Source organism: Protopterus annectens, chromosome 1.part2 (genome assembly GCF_019279795.1).
Source record: "Protopterus annectens isolate FY-2018-M chromosome 1.part2, PAN1.0, whole genome shotgun sequence".
NCBI lineage: Eukaryota > Metazoa > Chordata > Ceratodontiformes > Protopteridae > Protopterus > Protopterus annectens.
Window position 1 is genome coordinate 1,221,008,103 of NC_056727.1, and position 26,941 is coordinate 1,221,035,043.

Genomic DNA, 26,941 nt, shown 5'->3' on the forward strand with positions numbered 1-26,941 from the left:
ATGCTAACAGCAATCTAATAAATTTAAATAGTAAGCGGAAACCCGCCAAATTCTATTTAAACACACAGAATACTATAACAGATTCTTTGGCAGTGGTCCTCGTCTGAAGAGGACTAAAAGTGCTGATAAGTTTGCATCTTCTATGAGGAAAGAAAAATAGGGAGGTGTCCAGAAAGCATCCCAGACGTACTTGTCTAAGGTATAGAACTAGGAGCAACTTTTTGTAGATTAAGAATGACACCTAGCTTACCGAAAATACTCAATAGTTTTCAAGTGTCTTGAATTGTTTAGGTTGATATCAGGCAATCTTCCACATAAGGATATGTATGTATGCCTTGAAGTCTGCAATGAACAGTGACTGGAAGAAGACCATTAGCAAGGCTCATAGGGCACTACAAAGTCCAAAGGTTGAAGTAGCAAATTGGCATTGCAACCCCAAGGCAGAGAACCTTAAAGGTCTGAGCTGTGAATGGGAAGTATTTTAGGTCTAAACTGAGTGGAAAGACATGAGGAGAAAAGGAGGAAAGACTCTGAAGCTCCATTCTGAATTCTGGAATGAGCAGAAAGTGTTTAGTTTGGAAAGAATGGGCCTCAGATTTCCTTCTTTTCTGGGTTATCAGGAAAAGTAAAAATGTTGCTCCTATTGCTCTGAAGGAATTGGTTCTATAACCAATGGATGGAACAACTCTGCAGTGATTTGAGGCAAGATATGGAGGTGGGTCTTTTGGAGGGTGAGGATTCCCCGAGGGTATGGTAGGGAATGCCCACTGGAGTTTATATCCTAAGAATCCAAGAATCTGTCATCACAGACTGCTATGCAGAAAAGCAAAGAGAAAGACGTGGGGAGAAAATATGAGGTATGGACAATCAAACATTTCCTTTAGGAGGGGGATCCACGGAACTAGTCAGATTTTTACCTTTTCTTTCAAATATTTCTGATGACTAGATTTGAAAGACATATTTGGATTGGAGGAATGGTTTCTTTGAAATTTGGGAACTGGAGATAATAGCTCTAATTCCCAGCATAACTTTAAAATTCTCCTCCAACATTAAGAGCTTCAGTAATGGTATTGTCAAATAAGTCATCCTTACCCAGAGGAGCATTTAACACTTGAGCTTTCACAAGCTCTGGTAGGATCATATTCTAGCATGTTTTAATGGTCAGAGTTGCAACTGCCCTAGAGACAATAGCATCCACTGCATCAGTGTCACACATTTGGCCATCTACAATGCACAGTAAAGCATGTCCACAAGGCTAGATTTCAAGCTAGTCTTAGACTGGCTAAGGTTTGACCCATGTAGTTCAATAGAGATACAAAGGAACATTGACATAAAAGAGTTCAGCAATTAATGGCTCTTAAGGATGGAGTGGGAAGTGTATACCTTTTTCCCATAAAGGCAGAGCTCTTGATTGGCAAGAATTGGGATAGGAGATTGGAACTATCACCATCACCTTTATCAGCATTCAAAGGAATGACAGCAGGATCATCACAGGGATTTTTATAAAGGTATTTGGGCAAATCAGGGACCTTATAAATATTCCCAGTTTTTTAGGGGGCTGGTGACTGAGCATGTGGAGACACAGATGCATCAGAAAAGGCTGCCTGTAAAGCCCACATTAACTTGTGTCATTGCTGCGGGCCTAAAGGTGTCCACATTCAGTAGTTCACATCTTCCCTGGGAAAAACATTTTTACTCTCCCACTTTGGAAAAAAAAACATTTTGCTACTAAGTCAAAGGAAATCTCATTAGGGGAGTCAGAGGACAAAATGTTCTCTGAATCCAATGGGAGAACAAATTTTAAAAGCACAAGTCCTCTGTTGCCCAAATTACAGAATTCCTTTTCTTCAGATGCCAAGCTTCTGTGTTACATTGCTTGAGGAAGATGTAGAGGGTGGGGGTATATTTGTACTTTTTGTTTTTGAGTCTCCAGATGCATGGTCTTCAGGTATGAAGCCATAGAGCACCTTAGAAGTCTTCTCTCGCAAGAAGCTGGTGGATACCTTCCTTGCCTTAATTCCCCGAGATAAAACCATCCTCCATTCTCCCTCATCAAATGACTGACAAATGGTCTAATCAAATGTGCAAGGGATTTCAGCCATAATGTCCTCTGTAGTGGGTCATATTGAAGTACTCAGAAGAAACAAATTGACCGCCCTGAGGCAGCAAACACACCTCTGCATCGTCAGCCACAGACTGAATAGGAGAGACATACATACGGTTAAGTCCATTGCCTCTGTCAACCTTTTCTTTACCAGAGGGGGAAGTTCGCTGCAAAGGAAGACTACTCCATAGCCTCTCACTCCATCCTGAAAATATCTGTTCAAGGAAAATATGCCGAGAGTTTAATCTACTATTTAATGGTCTTGGTGTTGAAGGACTGGCAAACTGAACATAATCTAATGTCATGTTCAACCCCTAAACAAAATACATAACTTCAAAAACACTGACTGAGGTATGGTTCCAGTTCAAAGAAAAAGGTAAAAAAGCAATGATAAATTCTTCAGTAGCAGTACTGGTTTATTACAAAGAGACACAAGCGCTTTCACCAATGCTTTATCAGGTGTACTCAATCAGATAATAACCACACCTTATATAGTAAAGTCTATTGACATCACATAGCATGCAGTATAGTATTTAAAAAGACACACACATAAATATAAGGTGTGGTTATTATCTGATTGAGTACACCTGATGAAGCATTGGTGAAAGCGCTTGTGTCTCTTTGTAATAAACCAGTACTGCTACTGAAGAATTTATCATTGCTTTTTTACCTTTTTCTTTGAACTGGAGCCATACCTCAGTCAGTGTTTTTGGATACTTATTCGTTGGTGTTACTGGGGTTCCTGTTTGGTGTGGATTTTTGCTTCTTGTTTTTTAAAATACATAACTTGCCGAGAAGTCCTTATACGGAACACACTTTCCTTTTCTGACACAAAAATATAAGGAAATGTTACAAAACAGGGTGGGTCCCAAGCACAGTACTTAAATGTCTGAAGACAGATGTGCTGAAAGTTGACCACACTGAAACACTAGCTGCGATGTTGATGAGAGGCTATATATGTGAAATATGTGCAAGAAAGTTGAGACTTTGGCATGTACACATCTCTTATATGACCATGTCTTTTCATGCTAAAGAGAAATGTGCTACATGAAAGGAATGAGTCTACAGCTTTGTAGACTGGAAGAACATTCACTGTCCCTGGCAGGGTATGTCCCATATTTAACTGCTACTGCAACAGAGGTCTAAAGAAAATCAGCCATTCATGTTTGACAAAGGCATAAAAGCAATAAGTCATATAAAAATGTCATTGCCGTGCCCAGTCAGCACTAAGATGCTTCAGTATGCTATTCGGTCGCTATGCTTGCAAGCATGTTCCTCCTTCACACACCTGCACACAACATGTTTTATACATTTTAATGCACTTCATTAAACTAAGCTTACTACTATTCAAACTTATCACCTCCTTTCAACATATAGGAAAACATTTCAGAAAGGTATTAATACATTGTTTGAATATGCACTTCACTACACTGGCCGCTGCATCAAAACTTGTTTCATCAATCTGGCTCTTGGCTATAGTACCTTCTGCAAAATGTCAGCATCTCCACCTTCCCCACATGGGTTTTCACCAGGTACTCAGTTTGTTCCCAGAAGACAGAGATGGGATGTAGACACACCAGCAATTCTCCAATCATCATACACGTATGCATGTGCATCTTGTAACAGACTACAGCCGCACGCAGGGTTAGTTCTGTCTTGTGCATAATGAGTGCCTTTAAAAGTTTATAGCTCTCAGCATATCCCTAAACATAACAGGTTTTGGAGATGAATTAACTTAACACATTGTGTTAAGATCGTTTTTTCACTGGTGGTTCACTCAAGCCTTCCCTTTAGCTCTGGGCCCAGAGAAATAAAACCAGTCACGAATAATCAGTGTAAAATGAAGCATATGAACAGGTCCCTGGAAACAAAGAGCTGTTTTGCATGCATGCAGTCACTCACCATATATGAAGACAATTACAACTTTAATTTTACAACACTTAAATGAAACAGTACTTACCAGTGTGCAGCAAAAGGACGACATAAATCTACATGAAAATTTTTAAGATCTTTAAATCTGATTGCAGCTTCTATGTAAACAAAGAGTATCCAAAGTGATACTGTTGGTAAACATACTCCTCTTTCTACAGGAAAGAAAGAGAAAAAAAATGACAGTAAGTATGACGTAACAGCAATTTGCAAAACCCATTCTTGTTTAGCTTACCAAGCTTGCAATCATACAACACTCCATGACAAAGGCTGACCACATTCTAAACCTTAGATCTGATGGCAGCAATTTTCTTCCCAATGAAATCACACAACACAACTTGGTAGCTACCAATCATTATGTACTAAACTGTATACTGCACATCACTAAAAGGTGTATTTGTTGCTCGACTAAAACAATTCAGAAATGTAGTTAAAAAAAAGTTCCTGGATTGTAAAGCATCATAGAGAAATTTACATCAAATTATCATGACCCTATTCCAATTTTGGATCTGGACTTGTGAGACTGTAGTGTTTGCTGTTTTAAATACTCTGCAAATGGTTTTGTTTTTTGATTACACCAAGCAAAGAGAACTTGGCTAGTTTTTACCTGGTGAACCAGTTTCTTTTCCTTTGCAACACAAACATTTTATGATAATGCAAGTCAGCCATGTTTTTTTTTATCTTCTTGCCCATCAAGTGAGCTATGTTAACACCCCTTGGATGGATCCCCGGTTAAGTTAATCTTCTCCAATCATTGTTCAGCAAGAAACAGATTAGATGCCCACATGCCCTTATCGATGCACTCAGTGATCATACCAGCTATACAAGCTGCACAGTTCAACCCAAACCACAAGCAAGCACCAGCCAGTAAAACAAAACAATGAAAGTCACTGGCATCATACCCGCCTTCACTCAGTTTCTGCTACTGCAAAGAAGGAAATGCACGGACTGCTTGAAGAATGATTTGATAACCATCCTTCAGAAGGAAATCTGGGCTTATCCTGTAGGACACCAGGTCTTCAAGACAGAAGAGATATGCTTTCCTCTCCACAAAGTCTAAGGCTCTAAAACCTTATGTGCAGAGGTGGGCCAAATAAGTACTTTACAAGAAACGAACTTCAAACTGTGAGCAAGGCGACTCGAACAGCAAGTGAGCAAACCTGTCCACTATGACATCAAATTACTAATGAGGCAAGGGGAAATGCGATTTCACACTCCACAAGGTCCGATGCTCGCAGAAGGCATATTTACTTTCATAATTCTACCCAATACTACCAAGGTGCATACAATTTATACAGCAACTCAATGAAGCTGCAGCCAACCAGAATTTACTAGGTAAATGGACTGGAAGACTACAAGGCCTGCCTTTCTTAGATATGCACCGATATACACAGTGGCTTAAAGATGCCAATCCACCTACTGTATGTGTTTTGAATATGTACAGTGGATATAAAAAGTGTACACGCCCTTGTTAAAATGCTAGGTTTTTGTGATATAAAAAAATGAGACCATAATAAATCATTTCAAAATTTTTCCCACCTTTAATGTAACCTATAACTTGTACAATTCAATTGAAAAACAAACAAATCTGTAAGGGGAAAAAAGAAACATTAAAAATGTACAATAAGCTGTTTGCATAAGTGTGCACACCCTTAAACTAACTTTGTTGAAGCACCTTTTGATTTAATTACAGCATTCAGTCTTCTTGGGTACACAACTGCCATCAATTTGAGAAACTCAGATTAACCCCAAATAAACTTCAGCAGTCCTAGGAGGATTTTCCTGACATTTATTCCGTTGCCTGCTACAGCAAAGGCCATGGTTCGCAGACAGCTTACAAAGCATCAAAGGGATCTCATTGTTGAAAGGCATCAGTCAGGAGAAGGGTACAAAAAAAATTTCTACAACATTGGCTATACCATGGAACACAGTGAAGACAGTCATCAAAAAGTGGAGAAAATATTGAACAGTGACGTTGCAAAAACAGATGAAAAGACTAGACGAAAACTGGTCAGGGAGGCTGCCAAGAAACCTACAGCAACACTGAAGCTGCATGAAGTAGTGGCAAGTACTGCTTGTGTACTACATGCGACAACAATCTCCCGTATTCTCCACATGTCTGGACTATGGAGTAGGAGTTGCAAGATGGAAGCCTTTTCTTACACAGAAAAACATCCAGGCACAGCTAAAACTTGCAAAACAATACATCAAGTCTCCCAAAAGCATATCGGAAAATGTGTTATGGTCTGATGAGACCAAGGTTAAACTTTCTGGACACAATTCCAAAAGGTACGTTTGGTGCAAAAACACTTTGCATCACCAAAAGAACATCCCCACGGTGAAGCATGGTGGTGGCAGTAACATGGTTTGGGGTTGCTTTTCTTCAGCTGGAACTGAGGCTTTAGTCAAGGTGGAGGGAATTATGAACAGTTCTAAATACCAGTCAACCTTCAGGCGTCTGCTAGAAAGCTGAAGATGAAGAGGAATTTCACCTTTCAACACAACAATGGCCCCAAGCATACATCCAGAACAACAAAAGAATGGCTTCACCAGAAGAAAATTAAAGTTTTGGAATGGCCCAGCCACAACCCAGACCTAAATCCAATAGAAAATCTGCGGGGTGACCTGAAGAGGGCTGTGCACAAGAGATGCCCTCGCAATCTGACAGATTTGGAGTGCTTTTGCAAGGAAGAATGGGCAAATATTGCCATCAAGATGTGCCATGCTGATAAACTCCTACCCAAGAAGACTGAATGCTGTAATTAAATCAAAAGGCGCTTCAACAAATATTAGTTTAAGGGTGTACACATTTATGCAACCAGCTTATTGTATGTGTATGTTTTATATTTTTCTCCTAACAGATTTGTTTTTCAAATGAATTGTACAGGTTATTGGTTACAATAAAGGTGGGAAAAGTTTTGAAATGATTTATTGTGGTCTTTTTTTTTACATCACAAAATCCAGACATTTTAACAGGGGTGTGTACACTTTTTATATTCACTGTAAGCAAACCACAGACAATCCACTAATAGAGGGAGGACACTGGCACTGCACAGAGGCCACCAACAAAACAATAAAGAGAACTCTTGCAGAAAGACTTGCACAAATTAAATACCTAAGCAATAACATTAAGAAATACCTTTGAGGGGCAGGATACAAGAACATTGTGGTAAAATGGCTAATTCTAAAGAATATAATTAAAATAAACACTGTAAAATTAGGTCTGCAACCACTACAGATCTAACTATTAGACCACCAAAAGCATGGTACCAGAAGTATCACAGGGTAAGTGAGAAGGAAACCCATGCTGGATCAATTTTTTTTTTGTTTTTATTTGAACATCTTCTAGTACGACTGCACTTGCTATAACAATGTACCATATTCATCAGAAAAAACATACTATTGTGAAAGAACTTAACAGTAGACATCATTCATTAGCAGTTTGGAATACTGAAACAGTGATCTGGGTTATCTTGAAAAATAACCTGGACATCTGGCCAGGGTACCAAAGCTAAAACCTTCCATAAAGTCATATGTCTGACTTTTGATTAATGCCCATGGGCATAAGCTTATGAAATCAGACATGTGAACTTGAAAAAGACCATCCCCGAGCCAGTAAGTTTGTAGGCACCTGAGACGAGACAAAAATTGTCAGCTAAAAGAAACCAGTGGTACCTCTCAATCCATGAGAAGGGAAGGAATGCATGTAGGGATACTGCAGTGACCAGTAGGCCATCTAATGTCACATTAATTGTACTATGTCCTTCCTTAGATCACCATTGCATTACTCCAATTTTTAGGGAATTTCAAAGGCTTAAGTGTGAAAAGTGGTTGGATGAGAGATGGGAGAGCTGTCCATTCATCCCAAAAGACTGCTCTAGCAAAGGAGTTCTGGATTTAAAAAAATGCATCCACTCATCATGTTTAGTAAAAGTATGCGCAAAAGACTAAGCTGGTGCGTCTAGGATAGGTTCTAGAGTCAATCTCTCCCTCCCCCTTTTATTTTTTAATTTATTTTTAATAAAACACTTCAGATGAGGTCACTACTCTGTCAAAATGTGCCTTTGTTGGGGCAGGCCAATATTTACCATGCTGACTGCAGCAAAAAGCAATGGACTTAGAAATCTAGCTAGCAACAATTGCTTTGTGACTGGTTTGCCGAACGTTGAACCTTGGAAAGAGACCATCAATTCGTCAGACTTGCGGATATTTTTCTTCTTACCCAAGCAGAATCAGAATTATCTGTACACATTAGGTAGGGAAAGAATCTTGCATTCTCCTGCTTTGGCCGACCCTAAAGACATTCTGTCCATATGAAAAATGAGGAAGGGAAGGATTGCCCTCATAGCCTACAGCTCCGAGACTTGCTAAGTGAAGGGCTACAAGGAGTATGTTTTTTCAATTACAGAATTTGAGAGCAGATGCTGCTGATTCAAAAGGAGGGAGAGTTACTTTCCAGCACAAAGTGGATGTCCCAGGAAGGTCAGTTAACTTTTCTAGGAGGTTTAAGATGGAGGACACCTTTTGGAAACTGTTTTACCTCTAATCTGCACAGAAGATGATCCAGAGATAGGCAAACAGAAAAGGCTGAACGTAAAAAAAAAAAAAAAAAAAAAAAAAAAAAAAAAAAAAGAGAGAGAGAGAGAGAGTAGACCTCTTGGAAGGCTCTTTTCTGAAACGCATGAAAAATTTCTTGAACTGTGGATCTTTTCTGACCAAGTGGATTATCTGGAAGATTCTTGAAATATGTAAGAATCTGAATGAAAGGAGATAATGTAGCAATTCTTTTCATTCAAGAGTCCTGGGTGATGCCCATCCAACTTTAAATGTGGAAAAACAAAAGTGTTCCCAAATGCCACCAGAGCACCCCTTTGAGAATACTGGGAGGTTTATCAGAGAAGGTATCCTGAAACACTTGGTTCTGCTGACTATCTCTGCCCCTGGGTAATTATCCATTACAGTTCCTCCTCTTTCACGACAGCTCTGTCTGAGTCAAAGAGAAAGGGGCTGGGATTTCTTATACCAAAGTACTTTCCCTCCTCTGAGTCTTAAAGCAAACCTGCAGTGGACGGTGGGAAAAAAATGGACTCCCAACAGAGAGACTTCTCCTTTACTGCTCGCACTTCACAGTATCCTTAACTTTTGCAGCAGAGAGAAACAGTCATGTGGAGAAATAGAAGTTATGTTCTTACCATAACGTTCCATGTTAGTTGTCTTCTCGCCTTCTTCTTGCTGGATGGGTTCGGAGCCGACCTCGGCTCCGACTCGGCCACTCTAAAAGCTCGAGAGTTGGTTCCACCGGCTCGAGGCTCCCCTTATATCCCACAATGCTAGGCGTGAGTTACCTCAGATCTCGTTTGTAAGCTAGGCCCAGCTTATAATAATAAAAGAATAACTAGAAACAAATTCCACCTCTATAAACAAGGGAGAAGAGAAGGGTGACCTATATCCTGATCCAGGAAAATATGCACAGCAGCATATACCTAAAGTAAAGAGGTGGTAGAAAGAGAGGTCACAATCAAACTCCTCTAGGTCTGTCCGGGCCAGGGGGAAGGAGGGTGGGACGCAAGAAGAAGGCAAGAAGACAACTAACATGGAACGTTATGGTAAGAACATAACTTCTATATGTTAAGTTGTCTATCTCGCCTTCATTCTTGCTGGATGGGACCGCGTCCCTAGCACCTTGTCCTGGGTGGCCTAACGGAACAGACTCTTGAGAACAGTGGAACCAAAGTTAGCTCTATGCCTAGGAGCTAAATCCAACTTATAATGAGAAATGAAAGTGTGAGGAGTAGCCCAAGTAGCCGCTGCACAAATGGTGTCAATAGGCAGTCTGTCTTGGAAGGCTATAGAAGTAGCCAAAGCTCTGGTGGAATGGGCTTTAGGTTTGTTAGGCAGCTTTTGGTGTCTAATTTCATAAACAAGGGAAATCAGAGATGTTAGCCATCTAGATAATGATACCTTTGAAACTGAAAGTCCCTTTCTGCCTTCTGCATAACAGACAAACAGCTGGTCAGATTTTCTGAATTGTTTGGTTCTATCCAAATAGTACCTTAACTGACTATGAACATCTAGCCAATGCAATTTTTGTTCAGACCTGTTAGAATATTCTGGAAAAAACACAGGGAGGTCAATGCTTTGATTCAGGTTAGACGCCGAGGCTATCTTAGGTAAAAAGGACGGGTTGGTTCGTAAAGATACCCTGTCCTTATGGAACAACAGATAAGGAGGTCGACAGCTGAGTGCATGAAGTTCTGAAACTCTTCTAGCTGAAGTAATAGCTACCAGAAAGAGTGTCTTCCATGATAGCAATTTTAAAGAACAGGAGGCTGCAGGTTCGAAAGGGGGAAGAATCAAAGAACTAAGAACTAAATTTAGGTCCCAAGGAGGAGGAGGATTTCTTATAGGAGGTCTGAGTAGAAAAACTCCCTTCAAAAAGGCTTTGCAAAGCTTGTGGGACATTATGGCAGACTCCGAAATGCCCACATGAAAGTTAGAAATAGCTGCAAATTGAACTTTAAGAGTAGAAGGAGATGAACCTGCATGGAAGAGTTCAGCTAGAAAGTCAAGGACCATTTGGATGGAAGCAGTGAAAGGATCTATGTCCCTTCCTTGAGCCCAATAGGCGAAACGTTTCCACTTACTCAAATAAATCTTTCGAGTGGAAGATTTATGGGAAGCTATCAAAATATCTCGAACAGAGTGAGATATTTGAGGAAGCCTGGCTAAGGTTGGAATAGGAGGAACCAAGCAGTGCGGTTCAGAGAGGGAAGGGAGCGATGAAACTGACCCGACTGATGGATCAAAAGATCTGGAACTAGGTCCAGATGCCAAGGTCGCTCCAACAGAAAATGATGTAGAAAGGGGAACCAAACTTGTCGAGGACAGTAAGGAGCAATGAGGATCAACAAGGCCTTCTGAGCGATAGCTTTCTGCATCACTTGAGAGATTAGTGGGAAGGGAGGAAATGCATACAGAAGTCCCCGGGGCCAAACTTGGACTAGAGCGTCTCTGCTGGGCTGGCCTGGTAAAGGAAATAGGGTGAAAATCTCTGCACTTGCTGTTTTGGGGAGTAGCAAAAAGGTCGCAGCAAGGCTGACCCCACTTGAGAAAAATTTCTCTGACAACAGAGTCTTTCAGAGACCACTCGTGAGGCATGAGGATAGCTCTGCTCAACTTGTCCGCAATTTGATTGGACTTCCCGGGGATGTGCGTTGCTATCAGAAACCGCTGAGAAGAAATCGCCCATTGCCACAGTCTGAGTGCTTCTCGACACAGGGGGTAGGACCTGGTTCCGCCTTGTTTGTTGATATACCACACTACAGACATATTGTCTGTCTGGATTGCTATCATTCCCAAGGGAAGAGAGTCTTGGAGGGCTTGCAACGCTAAAAGCACTGCTCTCATCTCTAGAACATTTATGTGCTAGTGGCATTCGTCTGGTTGCCATGTGCCTTGGACAGTTCTGCCCTGATAATGCCCCCCCCACCCGATCAGGGAGGCGTCCATTGTCAAAGTAGCAACCGGAGGGGAAGGAACAAAAGGTCTTCCCAATAAGAGCTGAGGGGAAGACATCCACCACAGAAGATGATTTCTGCATGTTTGCGTGATCATAATGGTGTGGGACATCGGAAGTTGCTGGTATGACCATTGCGTGAAGAGCATCCATTGAAGGATTCTCATGTGGAATCTGGCTAATGGAAGCAGAGGTATGGCAGCCGCCATAATCCCCAACACTTTCAGAACTAACCTGGCTTTGATTCTGTTGCTGCTGAAGAGGAGCGAGACCAGTTTGTGTATGTCTGCTATTCTCTGATGTGTTAGTCTCGCGGACATGTTGACTGTGTCTAGATTTGCGCCTATGAAGGGAATAGTGCGACAAGGCGACAAAACAGACTTTTCGCAATTTATTGAAATGCCTAACTTTTGACAAATGCGAAGGTGTAGTCCCTGGCCATTAGAAGAAGATGCTTGGTGGGAGCTGTGAGGAGCCAGTCGTCCAAATATGGAAACACCTGGAATCCTTGATGTCTCAGGTGAGAAGCTACCACTGCCATGCATTTGGTAAACACCGGGGCAGTGGTGAGACCAAAGGGCAGGGCCCTGAATTGAAAATGACTGGTTCCCAGCCTGAAGCGGAGGAATCTGATGGAGCGTCTGTTCATTTTTATGTGATAGTACGCATCCTGAAGGTCTATAGAGCACATCCAGCTTTTCTTTCCCAATAGGGGAGGATGGACTGCAGCGTGACCATCCGAAATCTTGTTTTCTTGACTGACTTGTTCAAGGTACTGAGATCCAAAATTGGTCTCCAGTCCCCTGTTTTCTTTGGAACTAAAAAGAACCTGGAGTAGATTCCGGATCCTTGTTGGTCTGCTGGAACTGGTTGAATTGCTCTTTTTACAAGCAGCTTTGAAATTTCTAAAGCTGCAAGATCCCTTTGAGGGGGTGGAACATCTGGAAGGGATTTTTTTGATTGTCTTGGGATGCGAACGAAGGGAATGGAATAGCCTTCGGAAATGATGGACTGTACCCACTTGTCTTGAGTCAGGGATAGCCAGGCTTCTGGGTACAGTGACAATCTTCCCCCGACTGCCTCCGAAGGTGGGCAGTCGGGCAACACCTCAGGGATGCTGAAAGGGCTTATCAGAGAAGGTTTCTCGATTGCCCTGGTTCTGCGGACCCCCCCTGCCTCTAGGCGACATCTACCATTGTTGTTCCCCCCTCTGCCTCTGGCGGGGAACCGACTCTGTGCGTCAGGCGAAGTCCCTTGAGATTGTTTGCGGAACCACATTTTCCCACTTTTCTGGCCTTTGGGGTAAGGCCTAGAAGGAGTAGAAAAACGGACTCAGACGGCAGAAAGAGTCTTGCCATCCGTCTCGCACCTAGTCAAAGTTTCTTTCACTTGAGGACCAAAAAGAGATGATCCATCAAACGGGGAATTAGTGAATGACGTTTTAAAGGGGTCCGCAAAATTGCATAGCCGCATCCAGGCATGCCTGTGTAAGGCCACACCTGTCCCTGCGGCCCTGCTCGCTCCATCAGCCGCATAAGAAAGGAGGCGCATGGAGGAGTTAGCTATGGAGTTCAGGGTAGCCAGTTGAGTGTTCATCTTGTCTTGAAAACCCGCAGCTGTAGGATCCTTCAACATATCACTCGCTTCTTTGATCAAGTCTCTTTGAAGACGAGTAAAATGGCATAGGTAGTTCAGCGAACGCATAGTAAAGGTCGCTGACGAGAACATCCGCTTCCCGTACCTGTCCATAGACCTAGATTCTTTATTGGGGGATGAACAGGCACTGAAGGATCAGCTAGTTCCTTCTTGGTGGCAGCAGCTACCACCATAGCATCCACAGAAACACCTTTTGTGAGAAATTGTTTGTCAGTTGGTGCTGTTATAAATTTGGAAGGTCTCCTGGGGGTAGGGTCCACTGAATCAGGAGCCGTCCAGGCCTTCTTTGCAACCACCTGCATAAGGGGATCAAAGGGGGGGGGACACCCAGGAGGTGGAAGGGCGAGAGCCAAACGCCTCAAGATACACAGATTCATCCTCCGAAGGGTTAAGGGCTGGCCAATTTCCCCTCTGTTTCAGGATCTCTAGAATGTCTGCGAAAGAGACATCTTCAGACGGGGAACGTGGGGAACCCTCGGAATCCTCTAAATCTGTGTCAGAGGTGACAGACTCAGGTGAGTCTATGTGCTTCCTCTTACACTTTCTCTTCCTAGGGGGCTCCCCTGCCAATTCAGGGGAGGCCTCGGAAGAGGATGAGATCCCCACAAGGGATTCTTGAGGAGCTGGCTCTCTGCGGTCTGGGATGAGGGAGTGAGTCGACATAACCAAAGGCACCGAAGAGGGAGGGGCAGTCGGAGCCGACTGTGGAGTCGAACAAGGTTCCAACACACTCCGCATGACCTCGAACGCACCCCTGTCTGGCAGAGCCAGAGGTCCCCGCTCCGAGAAGCTGAGAACCTCCCTCGGCACCGACAGAGATGGCTCCGAGGCCGATGGAGCCGAGCTCACCAGCGCCGAAGCACCGAGAGGGAGAGGGGGGTCGGACAAGGGTCCGATGCCACTCACCCCCTCGGAGCCGACGAGGGAAGCCCGGCGCCGAGATTCTTCAAAAGAAGAAATCGGAGCCGACAACGGAGCCGAAGACAATTGTATCGGCTCGGCGCTACCACAGTCTCGGTCCCGAGACGCCCCGGCTCCGAGCTCAAAGGAGTCGGAGGAGGAATATTTATAGGAACAAGTTGAGGCATCGACTGACGAGTCGGACTCTGGAGCATTTGGGCCAGTGCCTCGGACTTTAAAAGTCGACTCACTACCCTCTGGAGGTCGTGATCTGAGAGCCTCGATGACCTGGAGAAGTGAGATCTGTGGCTCCGTTCAGACAGCAGGGGAGACGCTGGAGCCGAATGAACGGAGCCAAGGGACGGTAACCTCGATCTCTTTCTAGATGTCGGCTCCGATGGTCTGATTGGAGCCGACCCAGGAATCTCTAATACCTTGGCTCCGGCCGGAGCCGAGGGAACCACAGATACTGCAGTCAAAGACTCATCGGCTCCAGCCGGAGCCGATGAAGCAGTAGGCTTCGAAGCCTTAGGCCTCGACTCTGAAGCTGGAGCCGAGGTCTTGGAAGCCTTAGAAGGTTTCCCCGATGTCACAGAAAGGGAACCTTCAGGCTTAATCAAACCCCTTAAAATGAGTTTGTTTTTTCTCTCCTGCAGGACTCTAGGGCTGAAGCCATGGCATACAGCACAAGAGTCCTGCAGGTGTAAAGGTCCCAGGCAATACACACAAGAAGTGTGACCGTCTGTCAGAGACATTTTCTGACAGCACGAGTCACACTTCTTGAAGCCTGAGACCTTTGTATCCTTGGACATACTCAAGGAACCGAAGTGTAATCACACACAGAAAACACACACACACAGATTACACTGATAGGGGTCTAAAAGGAATTATTTAACTAAAGGGTAAGTTAAGTTAAAATTCCTATCAAACACATACACACCCTAATGGAAGGGAAGGAAGGGCCCGAAGGCCTAGGGAAAGAACTTATAAGTTCTTTAGAAAAAAAGGGGGCTGGATAAAAAGTAGAAGGGATAAGTATCCACTACACTAAGGGGAAAGAGAAAAACACTAAGCTAGCTTAAGTCTAAAGAATTTAAACTAGTCTAACTTTCACTAACCTGGAGCCGGTAGAAAACACACCTCGATCGCTGTAGCGGCAAACGAGATCTGGGATAACTCACGCCTAGCATTGTGGGATATAAGGGGAGCCTCGAGCCGGTGGAACCAACTCTCGAGCTTTTAGAGTGGCCGAGTCGGAGCCGAGGTCGGCTCCGAACCCATCCAGCAAGAATGAAGGCGAGATAGACAACTTAACATTCAGATTTTAAAGTTGCCCATAAAATTTCAGGCTGTCAGGCAAGAGTACTAAGAGAAATGCTGGTGCCTGCTGCTGCTCTGACTGCACCATCTGCTGCATTTGCAATATATGAAGCAGTGATGGGACAGACTATCAAAATTTGAGTCTTCAAAGTCTTTACGTCTGTTATAGGTGGTCTTTTGGAGGTACTTCAAAGCCTGACCCGCTAATTCACTTTGAAACTCTGTAATGCGAGAAATATAATCAAGAGCTTTCAGGGAAGAAAATTCCCAGAGGTATAAACTCTTTCCAAAAATGTCTACAGCCTGAGGAGAATGGACCACTGAACTTCTGACAATTCCTTGCCAGCAGTTGCTGCAACTGTAAATGTAATTCACAACAGAGCCTTTACAGAGGCTCATCAGATCCCAGTCAAATTAAACCACACTCCTGAAGGATCAAAAGGCCCTAACTGATTCTGTCAAAGGAGGTCTACAGCTGATGAACCTCAATCGACCCCTCAGACTATTATGAGCCAGGCGACATCACCTTCTTGGAAAAGTGATCTGGAATAATGGGTTCAGAAACCATCAGCACAGGGATTGAGGGTCTCAGGACTGTATAAGCCAAAGCTGTTAGAGAAAACTGACACAGAAGACAAATTCTCAAGCACCAGAGTCGATTGCAACACTGCATTTCCATCCCCTCTACTCTTTTTCCTTCTCAGAATGTTTAATACTCCATTTCTTAGCTCCTTTGGTTTGCGGAGATAAAGTTGATGATGGTATGGTCAAATCTCCTGCTATAGCAGGGAAAAGATCCTTGAAGATCAACTTATTTTTTTGTGTCAAAAAATGCCATTTTGACCTAATGAAGCAGAAAATATCAAGTGTTCTACAACTAGGAAAAGCACTGCAAAGGAAGGTCCTGAGGTGGAATGTTATACTCACACTTTGGGTATTTTTTTTAAACACCAAAGCTTTTTCAAAGTCTGCAAAGGACAGTGTACTTGCGGATGAAATCCCAAAAGAAAAAGGGCTAGGGTAGGTCCACAGAAGTAGTATTTAGCAAATACCAGAAAAAAGTTGTGTGAAAGATAGAAAACTGCTTAGATGAGAGGAAAAGCCCCAAACTACAAAAAGGCAGAAAAATCAGTCATCTGGCAATGAAATAGTTGAGCACTGGCAATCGCATCGGACTCTAAAGAGGAGCAAATGAGATTTGAGGAGATTTGCTTGCAAAGCATTATGGGAGACTGTGCTAAATATGCTTTAATGTAAAAAGCTGCCTGCTTAGATCTACCCAACCAGTCAAGACAAGCCAGGGAGAACACTAGATCAGTAGTCAGTTTCTCACTAGACACATTGATAGTGAGAAGTCAAAAGCCACTGGAAAGGTCAGTTATAAAAACAAGCCAAGCCATGAGTCATAGGACTAAACTCAAACAAACACCTTGAACCTGTATCCACTATAAAAAGGACTTAGTTGGACTGGGGAATCTGCAAACATTTATTCAATTTATGCTCTTTACTATGACAATATCTACAAGGACGTCAAACATATGGCTTCTGCTAAAACATGGCAGACAACTATTTACTGGCCCATAAGAAAACCTGCTAAAGGTATCAGTCACCAGTTAGCAGCGCATGTGTTTAGCCTACACATGCACAGCACTATTTAGTACAAGTAAACAGGTGCTTTGGGTGAAAGGGGAGCTGACAAGAGTGATGCATAGTCTTCCAGCTCACACCACTGAAATAAGTGAGTTTACAATCAGAGCTATGCAAGCAGTAGAACAATCTCCATTGAGAAGGAGCAGGTTGGTGAACTGTAAGAAGATGAATCTGCTTGCATTATGGCCATGCATCTAAGTGAAATAAACTATCATGTCTCTTTCTGAAATGCACACACTGCTGTTAAATGGCAACGTCTTATAAAAATTGGCTTTAGCTGAGAGTTCAGTACTGGACTGCTCTCAGATACTTGTAACATTCTGATCTGCCAATAGTATGTAACTAATTGAACACTGTATATTTCAGTATTTAACAATTTTGCAATAATTCGTCAGCTTTAAATATGGCCAGCTGATGCATCTGAAAATCATAATTAAAGTGGATGGCAAAAATGTTAAAAAGCAGTTTTAGCAATAGACCTAGTGTTTACCTTGCAAGTGTTAAACTTACAGCTTTGTGAACTTAAACCTTCAGGTAAACCGCTTCATACATGCAAATTTAAAGAAATATCTGGAGTATTAGACCCTGCCAATTTCATTTTGAAGTACTTTACATTTAAAATTGTGTAATCACCACTGTGGAGTATATTCAGCATTGCTACCATGTTAAAAAATAAAGGTGACTAAGAAAGTAAACCCAAAATATTTATAGCAATTGCACATAAGTTTCCAGAGGCAGATATGCTTCATAAAGGAGGAGCTCTGCAAAAAGTGGTTAAAACTTGCACATTACAGTAGACTCCCTCTTATCCCGTCTCGCTGGGACCGGATCTTAGGCTGGATAAACGGAATGGCTGGTTAATCAGAAAAAGCATATAAAACAGCATTTATAGGTTTTAAATCAGGTAGAACAGGATTTGTGTTGGTATGCATTTTTCTAAAAAAAATATGTAGTCTAAAAATCAAATGTCTGTCATTATTTAGCCTAGAGGAGACAGAAGTGCTGTTCTCTGTGTTTTCCTAGGGCAATGGCAGAAATTAGACGGTTGGTTAACCAGGAGGCCAGTTAAAGAGGCCAGATAAGAGGGAGTTTACTGTATTATTAAAACTACTAAAAATTGTCTTCATATACAAACTTCTGCTAAACTGATCTGAAATGCTGTTAACAATTGGTTTTGTCCATGTGTAGTCACTGGAGGAAAGTACAGTTGTGTACACCTACCATAAATGTAGATGTTAGAGTGTCTTCACTGTTGCAGTCATGACTGTAGGGTTCTCCCCTGCCAGCAGGCAGCCCTCGGTCGGCCAGAATCCCAAAGTCTGGGTCCGGCATCAGTTGTTCAATTCTGCTCCCTGACGTCAGAGCGCCAGGAGTATAAAGCTGACAACCTACGCCATCTTCTCTAGTTTTTCTTGCCCCAGATGTCAGGAGTCCCAAAATGAAAATGGTCCCAAAACCTTTGCAAATACACCTCAGAAGAATGGTGAAAAAAAAAGGAACCACACAAAAGTAAAAATAAGAGGGGACAGGAGGGAGGGAAACCCAGACTGCAACAGTGAAGACACTCGAACATCTACATTTATGGTAGGTGTACACAACTGTGCTATGTTCATCGTGTTTCACTGTTGCAGTCATGACTGTAGGGTAGAATCCCAAAGCTGAAAGAAAGGGAGGTGGTCATAAAGAAGAAGGGGCGGCTAAGAAGCCCTGCAAGACTGCAGAGGCAAAGCCTGCCCTAGACTTAGAGTAGAGAGGCAAATTGTAGTGCTTAGAGAAAGTATGCACCGAACTCCAAGTTGCAGCTTCCAATATGTCCTTGGTAGGAACTCCCCTGAGGAAGGCTGCAGAAGTGGCAGCAGCTCTGGTGGAATGAGTCCGTATGGTCCCTGGGATTTGCTTTCCATGGTGTGAATAACAAAATCTGATTCCATGAGCAATCCATTTAGAAATGGTTTGTTTAGAAATGGCTTTACCTTGGGAACTTGAAGCATAAGAAACAAACAATTGTTCAGATTTTCTGATGTCCTTGGTTGTGTTCAGGTAAAAACGTAGCTGTCGATGTACATCCAAGGAATGTAAGATCCTTTCCCCTTTATTTTGAGTTGTGGGGAAAAAGGTTGGCAAGTGGATAGTTTGATTTAAAGCCACTTTGGAAACCACCTTAGGCATAAAGGTCAGATTAGTCCTCAAAGATACCCTGTCTTGATGAAAAATAATATAAGGTTCCACCGCCATAAGAGCTTGTAACTCTGAAACTCTCCTGGCGGAGGTTAGTGCCAACAGGATAGCTGTCTTCCAAGATAAAATCTTGATGTCAGCAGAGCGGCAGGCTCAAAAGGAGGCAAGGTTAGTTTTTCCAAAACATAATTGAGATCCCAAGCAGGAATAGGAGGAGATCTAGGAGGTCTTAAGTTCTTAGCTCCTCTGAGGAACTGTCTCATGAGCTGGTGGGAAAAGATGGGAGGGTCTGTATTATAATGAGCAGAAATAGCTGAAGCATGGATCTTAATGGAAGAGAAAGAGAGACCCTTCTGTAAGAGATCCATCAAGTAAAGTAGAATTAAAGTAATGTTAGGGAGAAGAGGATCAGAATCCTGAGCCTGCATCCAGGAACAAAATCTTTTCCATTTTCCCGCATAAGATTTCCAAGTGCTAGGACGTCTAGCTTCCAAAATGACATCCATAACCTGCTTGGGTAGGAAAGAAGAAATCACAGGCCCTGGATTAACCAGGCCGCCAGGCTGAGATTTCTGACATGAGAGTGTAGTACCCGACCCTGATGTTGGGACAGAAGGTTCGGAGACTGAGGTAAAATCCAAGGGGGCTCCAGGCATAGGTTTATTAGAGCTGGATAGCAAAACTGCCGAGGCCAATTCGGAGCCAAGATTATCATCTTGGGTTTGTCCTGTTTTATCTTCAATAAAACTCGTGGAAGAAGAGGTAGAGGTGGAAAGGCATATCCCGAGAGGTTCCTCCAACTGAATGACAGGGCATCCACTTTCCAAGCCTCTCTGTGGAATGTCTTGGTGCAAAAAATCTGCAGCTGATGATTTCGATGGGATGCAAAGAGATCTATGTGAGGACATCCCTATACTGCTGTTATCCTGAATATTTTGGTGTCCAGCATCCACTTGTGTGGATCCGAAAGGTTTCTGCTCAAACTGTCTGCCAGTAAGTTTTGTTTTCCTGGTAGAAACTGAGCTTGAAGATCCAGATTGCAAGTTAGAACTGTGTTCCATAAATCCATGGCTAGTCTGCAAAGGGGGTAGGAATGAGATCCCCCTTGCTTGTTTATGTACCACATAACTGTGGTGTTGTCTCTGTCCGTATTAGTAGTTGTCCTGGCTGTATGAGATTCCTGAAGGCCAATAGAGCTTTCTGAACGGCTAACATCTCCTCTAAGTTGATATGCAGGTGCTTCTGATCCGTTGTCCAAAGGCCCTGCAGACAATTGCCCTGAAAATGGGCTCCCCAAGTATAATCCGAGGCGTCCGTGGTTAGAGTCAGAGGTAGACGGAAGGGCTTCCCTTTGTTTAGAGCACATGCCCTGGACCACCAAAGAAATTCCTTTTGAAGGCAAGGAAGGACAGGAATCAGTATGCCCAAACTGTAGTAATGCTGAGACCATACACTTTTTAGGTACCACTGTATTTTCCTCATGTGTAGTCTTGCATATGGTACGAGAAGGATGCAGGAGGCCATGTAACCCAAAGCCTGCAGGAATTTCCTTGCAGATAGATGGGTTAGAGTTGCCAAGGCTTTGAAAGTTGATGCCAGCTGTAATTGTTTTTCAGATGTCAGAAAAGCCATCTGGGTTGTAGTGTTTAGAAGAGCATCCAGAAAAGTTATCTCTTGTGATGGTGTCAAATTTTACTTTATGTTTACAGAGAATCCCAGGAATTTGAGGAGGCCTTGTACAAAATGTAGATGCTGGAGTAAGACATCCTTGCTGTCTGCCTGAATTAGACAATCATCCAGATAAGGGTATATTTGAATTCCCTTGAGTCTGCAGTAAGCTACTAATGGAGCCAGGCATTTGGTGAAGACCCTGGGCGCAGTAGATAATCCAAAGGGCAGTGCAGAGAATTGAAAGTGCCTTGAACCGGAGGTATTTTCTGCGATCCTGCCTGATGGGAATGTGTAATTATGCCTCCTTTAAATCCAAAGTCACCATCCAAGCATCTTTGGACAGCATTGGAAGTAACTGCTGTAGAGTAAGCATCTTGAATTTTGGAATCCCTAGAAAGGTGTTCAAGACCGACAGATCCAGAATGGGTCTCCATGAATTTTGCTTTCTTGGCACTAGAAAGAGCCTGGAGTGAAACCCTTTTCCCATCTCTGAAATAGGTACCAGTTCTATGGCATTCATAGCCAAAAGAGCTTCCACCTGGTTTAAGGCCTCCGTCCATTGATGTTTTGGAAGGTTTGGTCATCCGTTTGGTCTTGGCAAAGTATGAAAATGGAATTTGTAACCTCTTAAAATCACATCCAAAACCCATTTGTCCTGGGTTATTTGAGTCCAATTTTGGTAAAAAAGAGAGAGTTTTCCTCAGAGAGGGGCTTCCAGGAAAGACGTTCCAGCAGCCCAACCGAGGGAGTCATTGAGCTTGTTTCCTTTGAGACTGTGGTCTGTCCTCTCCTCCCCTAGGGGTAGAAGCAGTCCACTGCCTTGGTCCATAAGCAGACTGTGTTTGAGGCCTCCCTCTGGAGCGTCTATATCTACCTCTTTGAGGCCTGTCTGAAGAGGGAAAGGACCAGTTTTTTGATGGCCAATTCCTGCTAAATCTAGGAGGCTGTACTTGTAAGAAATCTTTAACTGTTTGCATGGATTTCGCCTTATCCTCCATCTTTTTAATCACCTCTTCAGCTTTAAATCCAAACAAAACATTATGCTGAACAGGAGCATCCAATCATTTAGCCTTTACTTGTTCAAGTAAATTCTGTTCCTTTAGCCATGCATGTCTTCTAATGACTGTGCCAGAGGCCGCAGCCCTACAAGAAGCCTCCAAGGCATCAAATCCACAGTGTAAAACATGCTTCCCAACCTGTTCAGTGGCATGCAATAAGTCATGTAATTCCTTATCCTCTGCACAGGCAGAAATGGAAGTAAATTTTTGTTTTAAGACAGATAAGAGAAATTGCTGATATTTAAGCATATGAAACTGACAGTTAAAAAGCCCTAATGGACAAAGTAGCAGAAGTGTACACCTTTTTGCCCCATCTTTCCAAGGCTTGAGAATCCTTTTCAGTAGGAATAGGATTTTTGGCAGTAGCGGCCTTAACACCCTTAGGACCCTGAGAAATGGTTTCAGGGTCAGCAGTAGGATTCTTGTATAAAAACTGATAGGTACTACAGGGTTCCTGATTCCCATCAGGCTTAACGGGAGCAGGAGGAAAAGAATCAGGGGTTAAATTAGCCTCCGAAAAGGCATCATCAACAATATCCAAAACAGGAGGAATAGCCAGGGGGTCTATGTTGGGGTAAAAGAAAATCCCTCAGCCTTTTCTTGGATTCTGAATACTCCTTGTCCCTCCCAGTGGAAATGTTCCCTCATTTCATGCAGAGTTTCCCCAAAAGAAAAATCCTCAGGAGGAGAAGCTGAAGGAATGGATTCTTCCACATCAGAATCCTCATAAGGAGGGAAAGAATATTCCTGATCAGAAGAAGAAACTGAGGAAACAGAAGCCTGATCAGAGGAATCATAGTAAACATCCTGCCTTGGCCTTTTGTCTGGAGGGGGATGAGAATCCCTAATCATTGTGAGTAAATCCTCCGCCATCTTGAGTAACTGTTTCTGTGACTTGGGAGCCGGTTCAGAAGAGGCCTGTGCTGAAGTCTTGGATTTAGAAGGAGTCTTTGCCTTTGTCTTCGGCTTTCCCTTTACTTGAAGCGGAGTAGGCCCGAAAACCCCTTCGGAAGCCGGTACCTGCACAGCGGCTCTGGACCCATCTGAAGGAGCATTGTCCGAAGGTCCTGCAACAGAGATATTTAAAGGCCTGGTTGGCTCCTCATGAGAGTCCGTTTCGGCCGTCAGTTCTGAAATGGCCGATGACAGGGGCTGCAAAAGTGCCTCCCTGATGACGGCCGAACCTGAAGCTGGCTCCACATGTGCGCTATCATCAGATTTGGACCTCGGAGGCCTGTCTTTATTGCGACGCTTGTGAACTCCGGTAGATGGAACAGTGTCAGATGACATTTTGTAGTTAAAGCGCCTACCGAAGTAATGAAAAGCAAAATCGTACCTTCGCTTGATTGTACGCTGACTGAATCTAGCACAAAACCGACAACTAACTACGTCGTGGTCAGGGCCTAAGCAAGGAATACAGTAAGAATGAAAATCCTTATGAGGTATTTGCTTCCCACATGAAATACAATTATTAACTTTTTCTGACATCGGAGTGGAGCAAGAAAAAAGTTTCCCCAACGGGGTACTTAGCTTTGAGTGGAGAAGAAAGTCTTCGGACCAAAGTAGAAATATTCGTCAGGAGTCTAGCAACCGGCACTTGCGAACTATCACCGCACGGCAAGAAAGACTGGAGAAGATGGCATCGGTTGTCAGCTTTATACTCCTGGTGCTTTGACGTCAGGGAGCAGAGTTGAACAACCGACACCGGACCCAGACTTTGGGATTCTGGCCGACCGAGGGCTGCCTGCCGGCAGGGGAGAACCCTACAGTCATGACTGCAACAGTGAAACACGATGAACATGTATAATTGTGGCCTTTTTGCATGTTAGACAAGAAAAAAAAAAAAACAAAGAAAATTGGGTAGGAGTTAAATAATGGAGCAAGACAAAAAAAGAGAGAATAAAAAGTATACAAAATTTCCTACCCACCAAGGAGCTATAAAATACATTACAATACTAGTCCAAAGTACAATGTACCACTGTATGCATTTGGTGCCAGTTAAGGTGCTGATGCAGTTGTACTATACCCACAGCCAAAACAGAAGAGCTTTCAATCAAAATGCTTCACTGGTAAACCACAACAGTGCTTTTCACAAGTCAGTATTAGTGGAGAAAGCAGTGAAGTCAGTCAGAAAAGTTATGTACTCACTATAATGTTCCATGTGGGTTGTCCAGCTTCGCCTTCATTCTTACTAGGTTGGGTTCGGATCCGATCCTCCAGATCCGTCTCTGCCTTTATTTTCAAGCTCGAGGACCTCTGCTAGCTCGTGGTTAAACCCCTATCCCAGCATGCACTAGACCCATCTCCAGATCTTGTTTGCCCCAATTATAAAGTTATTAGTATTCCAATGAAGAATCTAGAGGCTGAAGGACAGAGGTCAATGTAATCCAATTTGTATAGACCTGGGCTTCTACGTGTAAAAGAAGGTAAGGGGGAAGGAGGGTGGGATGCAAGAATGAAGATGAAGATGGGCAACGTATGAAACTTTATGGTGAATACATAACTTCTTTGTGATGTCCTATTTCACCTTCATTCTTACTAAGTTGGGACAGCATCCCTAGCCCACTGAATCTTGGGTGGCTCATGGGAGAATATTCTGCAGAACCATGGATGTAAAACAGGCTCTATTCCTGCAAGCTAAATCAAGTTTGTAATGAGTGATAAAATTAAGTGGTTTAGTCCATGTTGCTGCAGCACAAATGGTATCAATTGGTAACTATCAGAAAGGCTGAAAAACTTGCAACGGCTCTTGTAGAATGGGCCTTAACCTTTATTGGAAGTTCTTTACAGACATTTAGATAAAGGTTATACAATCTGAAATCCATTTAGAAGGTGGAACTTTAGACACAGGGGATCCTCTTCAAATCTGATAAAGAAGCAAATAACTGATCAGATTTTCAGAATTACGTAGTTTTATGTAGGAAAAAACATAACTGTCAATGTACATCCAAGTTGATGCAACATGTATGCTGCCTTGTTTTCATAATTCGGGAAGAAAACTAATTTCAGATTAGTCTCTGAAGCCACCTTAGGTAAAAAGGAGGGCTTTGTTAGTAAAGACACCCTAACTCTATGGAAAAACAAATATGGTGGCTTTATGGACAAAGCTTGCAACTCTTGACATCCTTCTAGCAGACCTGATTGCCATCAAGAAAATGGTTTTTGTAGGTCAAAAACTAATTCGCAAGACGATGCTGGTTTGAATGGAGGAAAAATTATGCGGGACAAAACGAAATTTAAGTCCCATAGTGCTGGAGGGTCTCTAATTGGTGGTCTTAATAACAAACTACCCTTGAGAAAAGCTTTACATAATTTAGGAGACATCATTTTGGATTCCAAACCTCTAAAGTGAAAATTCGACATCGCTGTAAGCTGAACTCAGCTGCACAATCATTGAAAAGTTTTGCTAGGAAATTTAGAATGAAACTAATGCAAGCATAAAAAAATTCGACATGGTTATGGGTAGCCCAGGAGGAGAATCTTTTCCATTTGCTTTTAAAGATCTTCCTCGCTGAAACCTTCAGAAGAGATTATAATGTGTTTAACTTAAGAGGAGAGGGCTGGAAACCTGGTTATTGTTGGAACTGGAGCAGATAAGATGTCAGTCTGAGGGTCTGAAGGGATAGATGCAGCGTTCCTGACGCACGAGTAAAATGGTCTGGAATGGGTCCAGAATCGATGGCTCCTCCCAAAGATGAGGCCACAGGAAGGGGAACCAGATTTGTCAAGGCCAGTATGGAGCAATGAGTATCAAGTCCGTTCCCAAAGAACTGGCTTTCTGAAGGACTTTAGGAATTAAAAGAAAGGGAGGAAAAGCATACAGGAGACCCAGGGACCAATCATGAAAGAGTGCATCCCTTGATGACTCCCCTGAGGGTGGATGAGGGCAATGTAGATGCTGCATTTAGCATTCACAGATGTCGCAGCAATACTGGTCCCATTTTTGGAAAATTTTTCACTATTTCCTCTTTCAGAGACCATCAAAATTGCTCTGCTTAGCTTCCCAGTTAATCCTTCGCAAACACAGACCAGGAAAACTTGAAAAGGAACCAGTAGACAGTACAACTTTCGCCACAGAGAGACAACTGATAAGCCACAGGGTACAAAAATTTAATAGAGTGAAGCGCTTTTCGTCTGCTCGACTAGCAGACTTCATCAGACAAATACATGTGCTATTGATTACAATTTATACCTATGATGACATCATTAATTAGCATCAATGCAATTTGCAACTAATAAGACATAGTAAGAACATAAGATAAAAACAACAGTTAAAACACTAAATAAGCATATTCTTAGACTAAGACATCCTAGTATTAGTCAAATATTTAAAACTAAATGAAATTAGTTAGTTTATATGAATTAAATAAAATGATTTAAAATAAGTTTAAATTTAATTTGAATAGATCCATTCCCCACACCGCTCAATTTAAGTCAAATAGTTGAATAAATAAAACTTCTGATGGAATGCATACTGCATAGGTAGTCACATATTAATTAAATAGGTTAGCTAAACACTACCTAGTACTACCATAACAGTTCCAAAAGGCCTCATGTATAGTACACATAAAGGTGCACAATTAGAACTAGTGTATTTACATAATGATGTTAACTACAACTCACTATTAGGTCATACAAGAACGAAAAATGTCAAGCTAACGTTGACAAATGAATACATAAATAATAAATACATATTCACTGACCTAAAGTGACTAAGTGACGTACATTATAAATAGGACTTCGTGTATAATGAAAAAAGTAAATAAACTACTCATAACCAACTCACTAACAGTAATAGTGTCCTAATAGTAGGCCAAGACGCTATCTTAAAAGACTTTTTAGTTTTAAGATGCTACTAATCGAGCAACTATCAACTAATAGTGAGTTGTAGTTAACATCATTATGTAAATACACTAGTTCTAATTGTATATTGGGACTATAATACCAATTTATGGTATC

The 26,941-nt window shown here is 42.5% G+C and overlaps 1 protein-coding gene across 2 annotated transcripts in view; it reads right to left on the reverse strand.

The window, feature by feature from the left end:
- Positions 1–26,941, reverse strand: part of MACO1 (macoilin 1) — a 1,116,587-nt gene that overhangs the window by 754,720 nt on the left and 334,926 nt on the right. For both annotated transcript variants that reach the window (XM_044060081.1, XM_044060080.1), the window contains exon 4: positions 4,065–4,188. In XM_044060081.1, the coding sequence (XP_043916016.1) occupies positions 4,065–4,188 (124 nt within the window). The remainder of the gene's footprint in view (positions 1–4,064; positions 4,189–26,941) is intronic.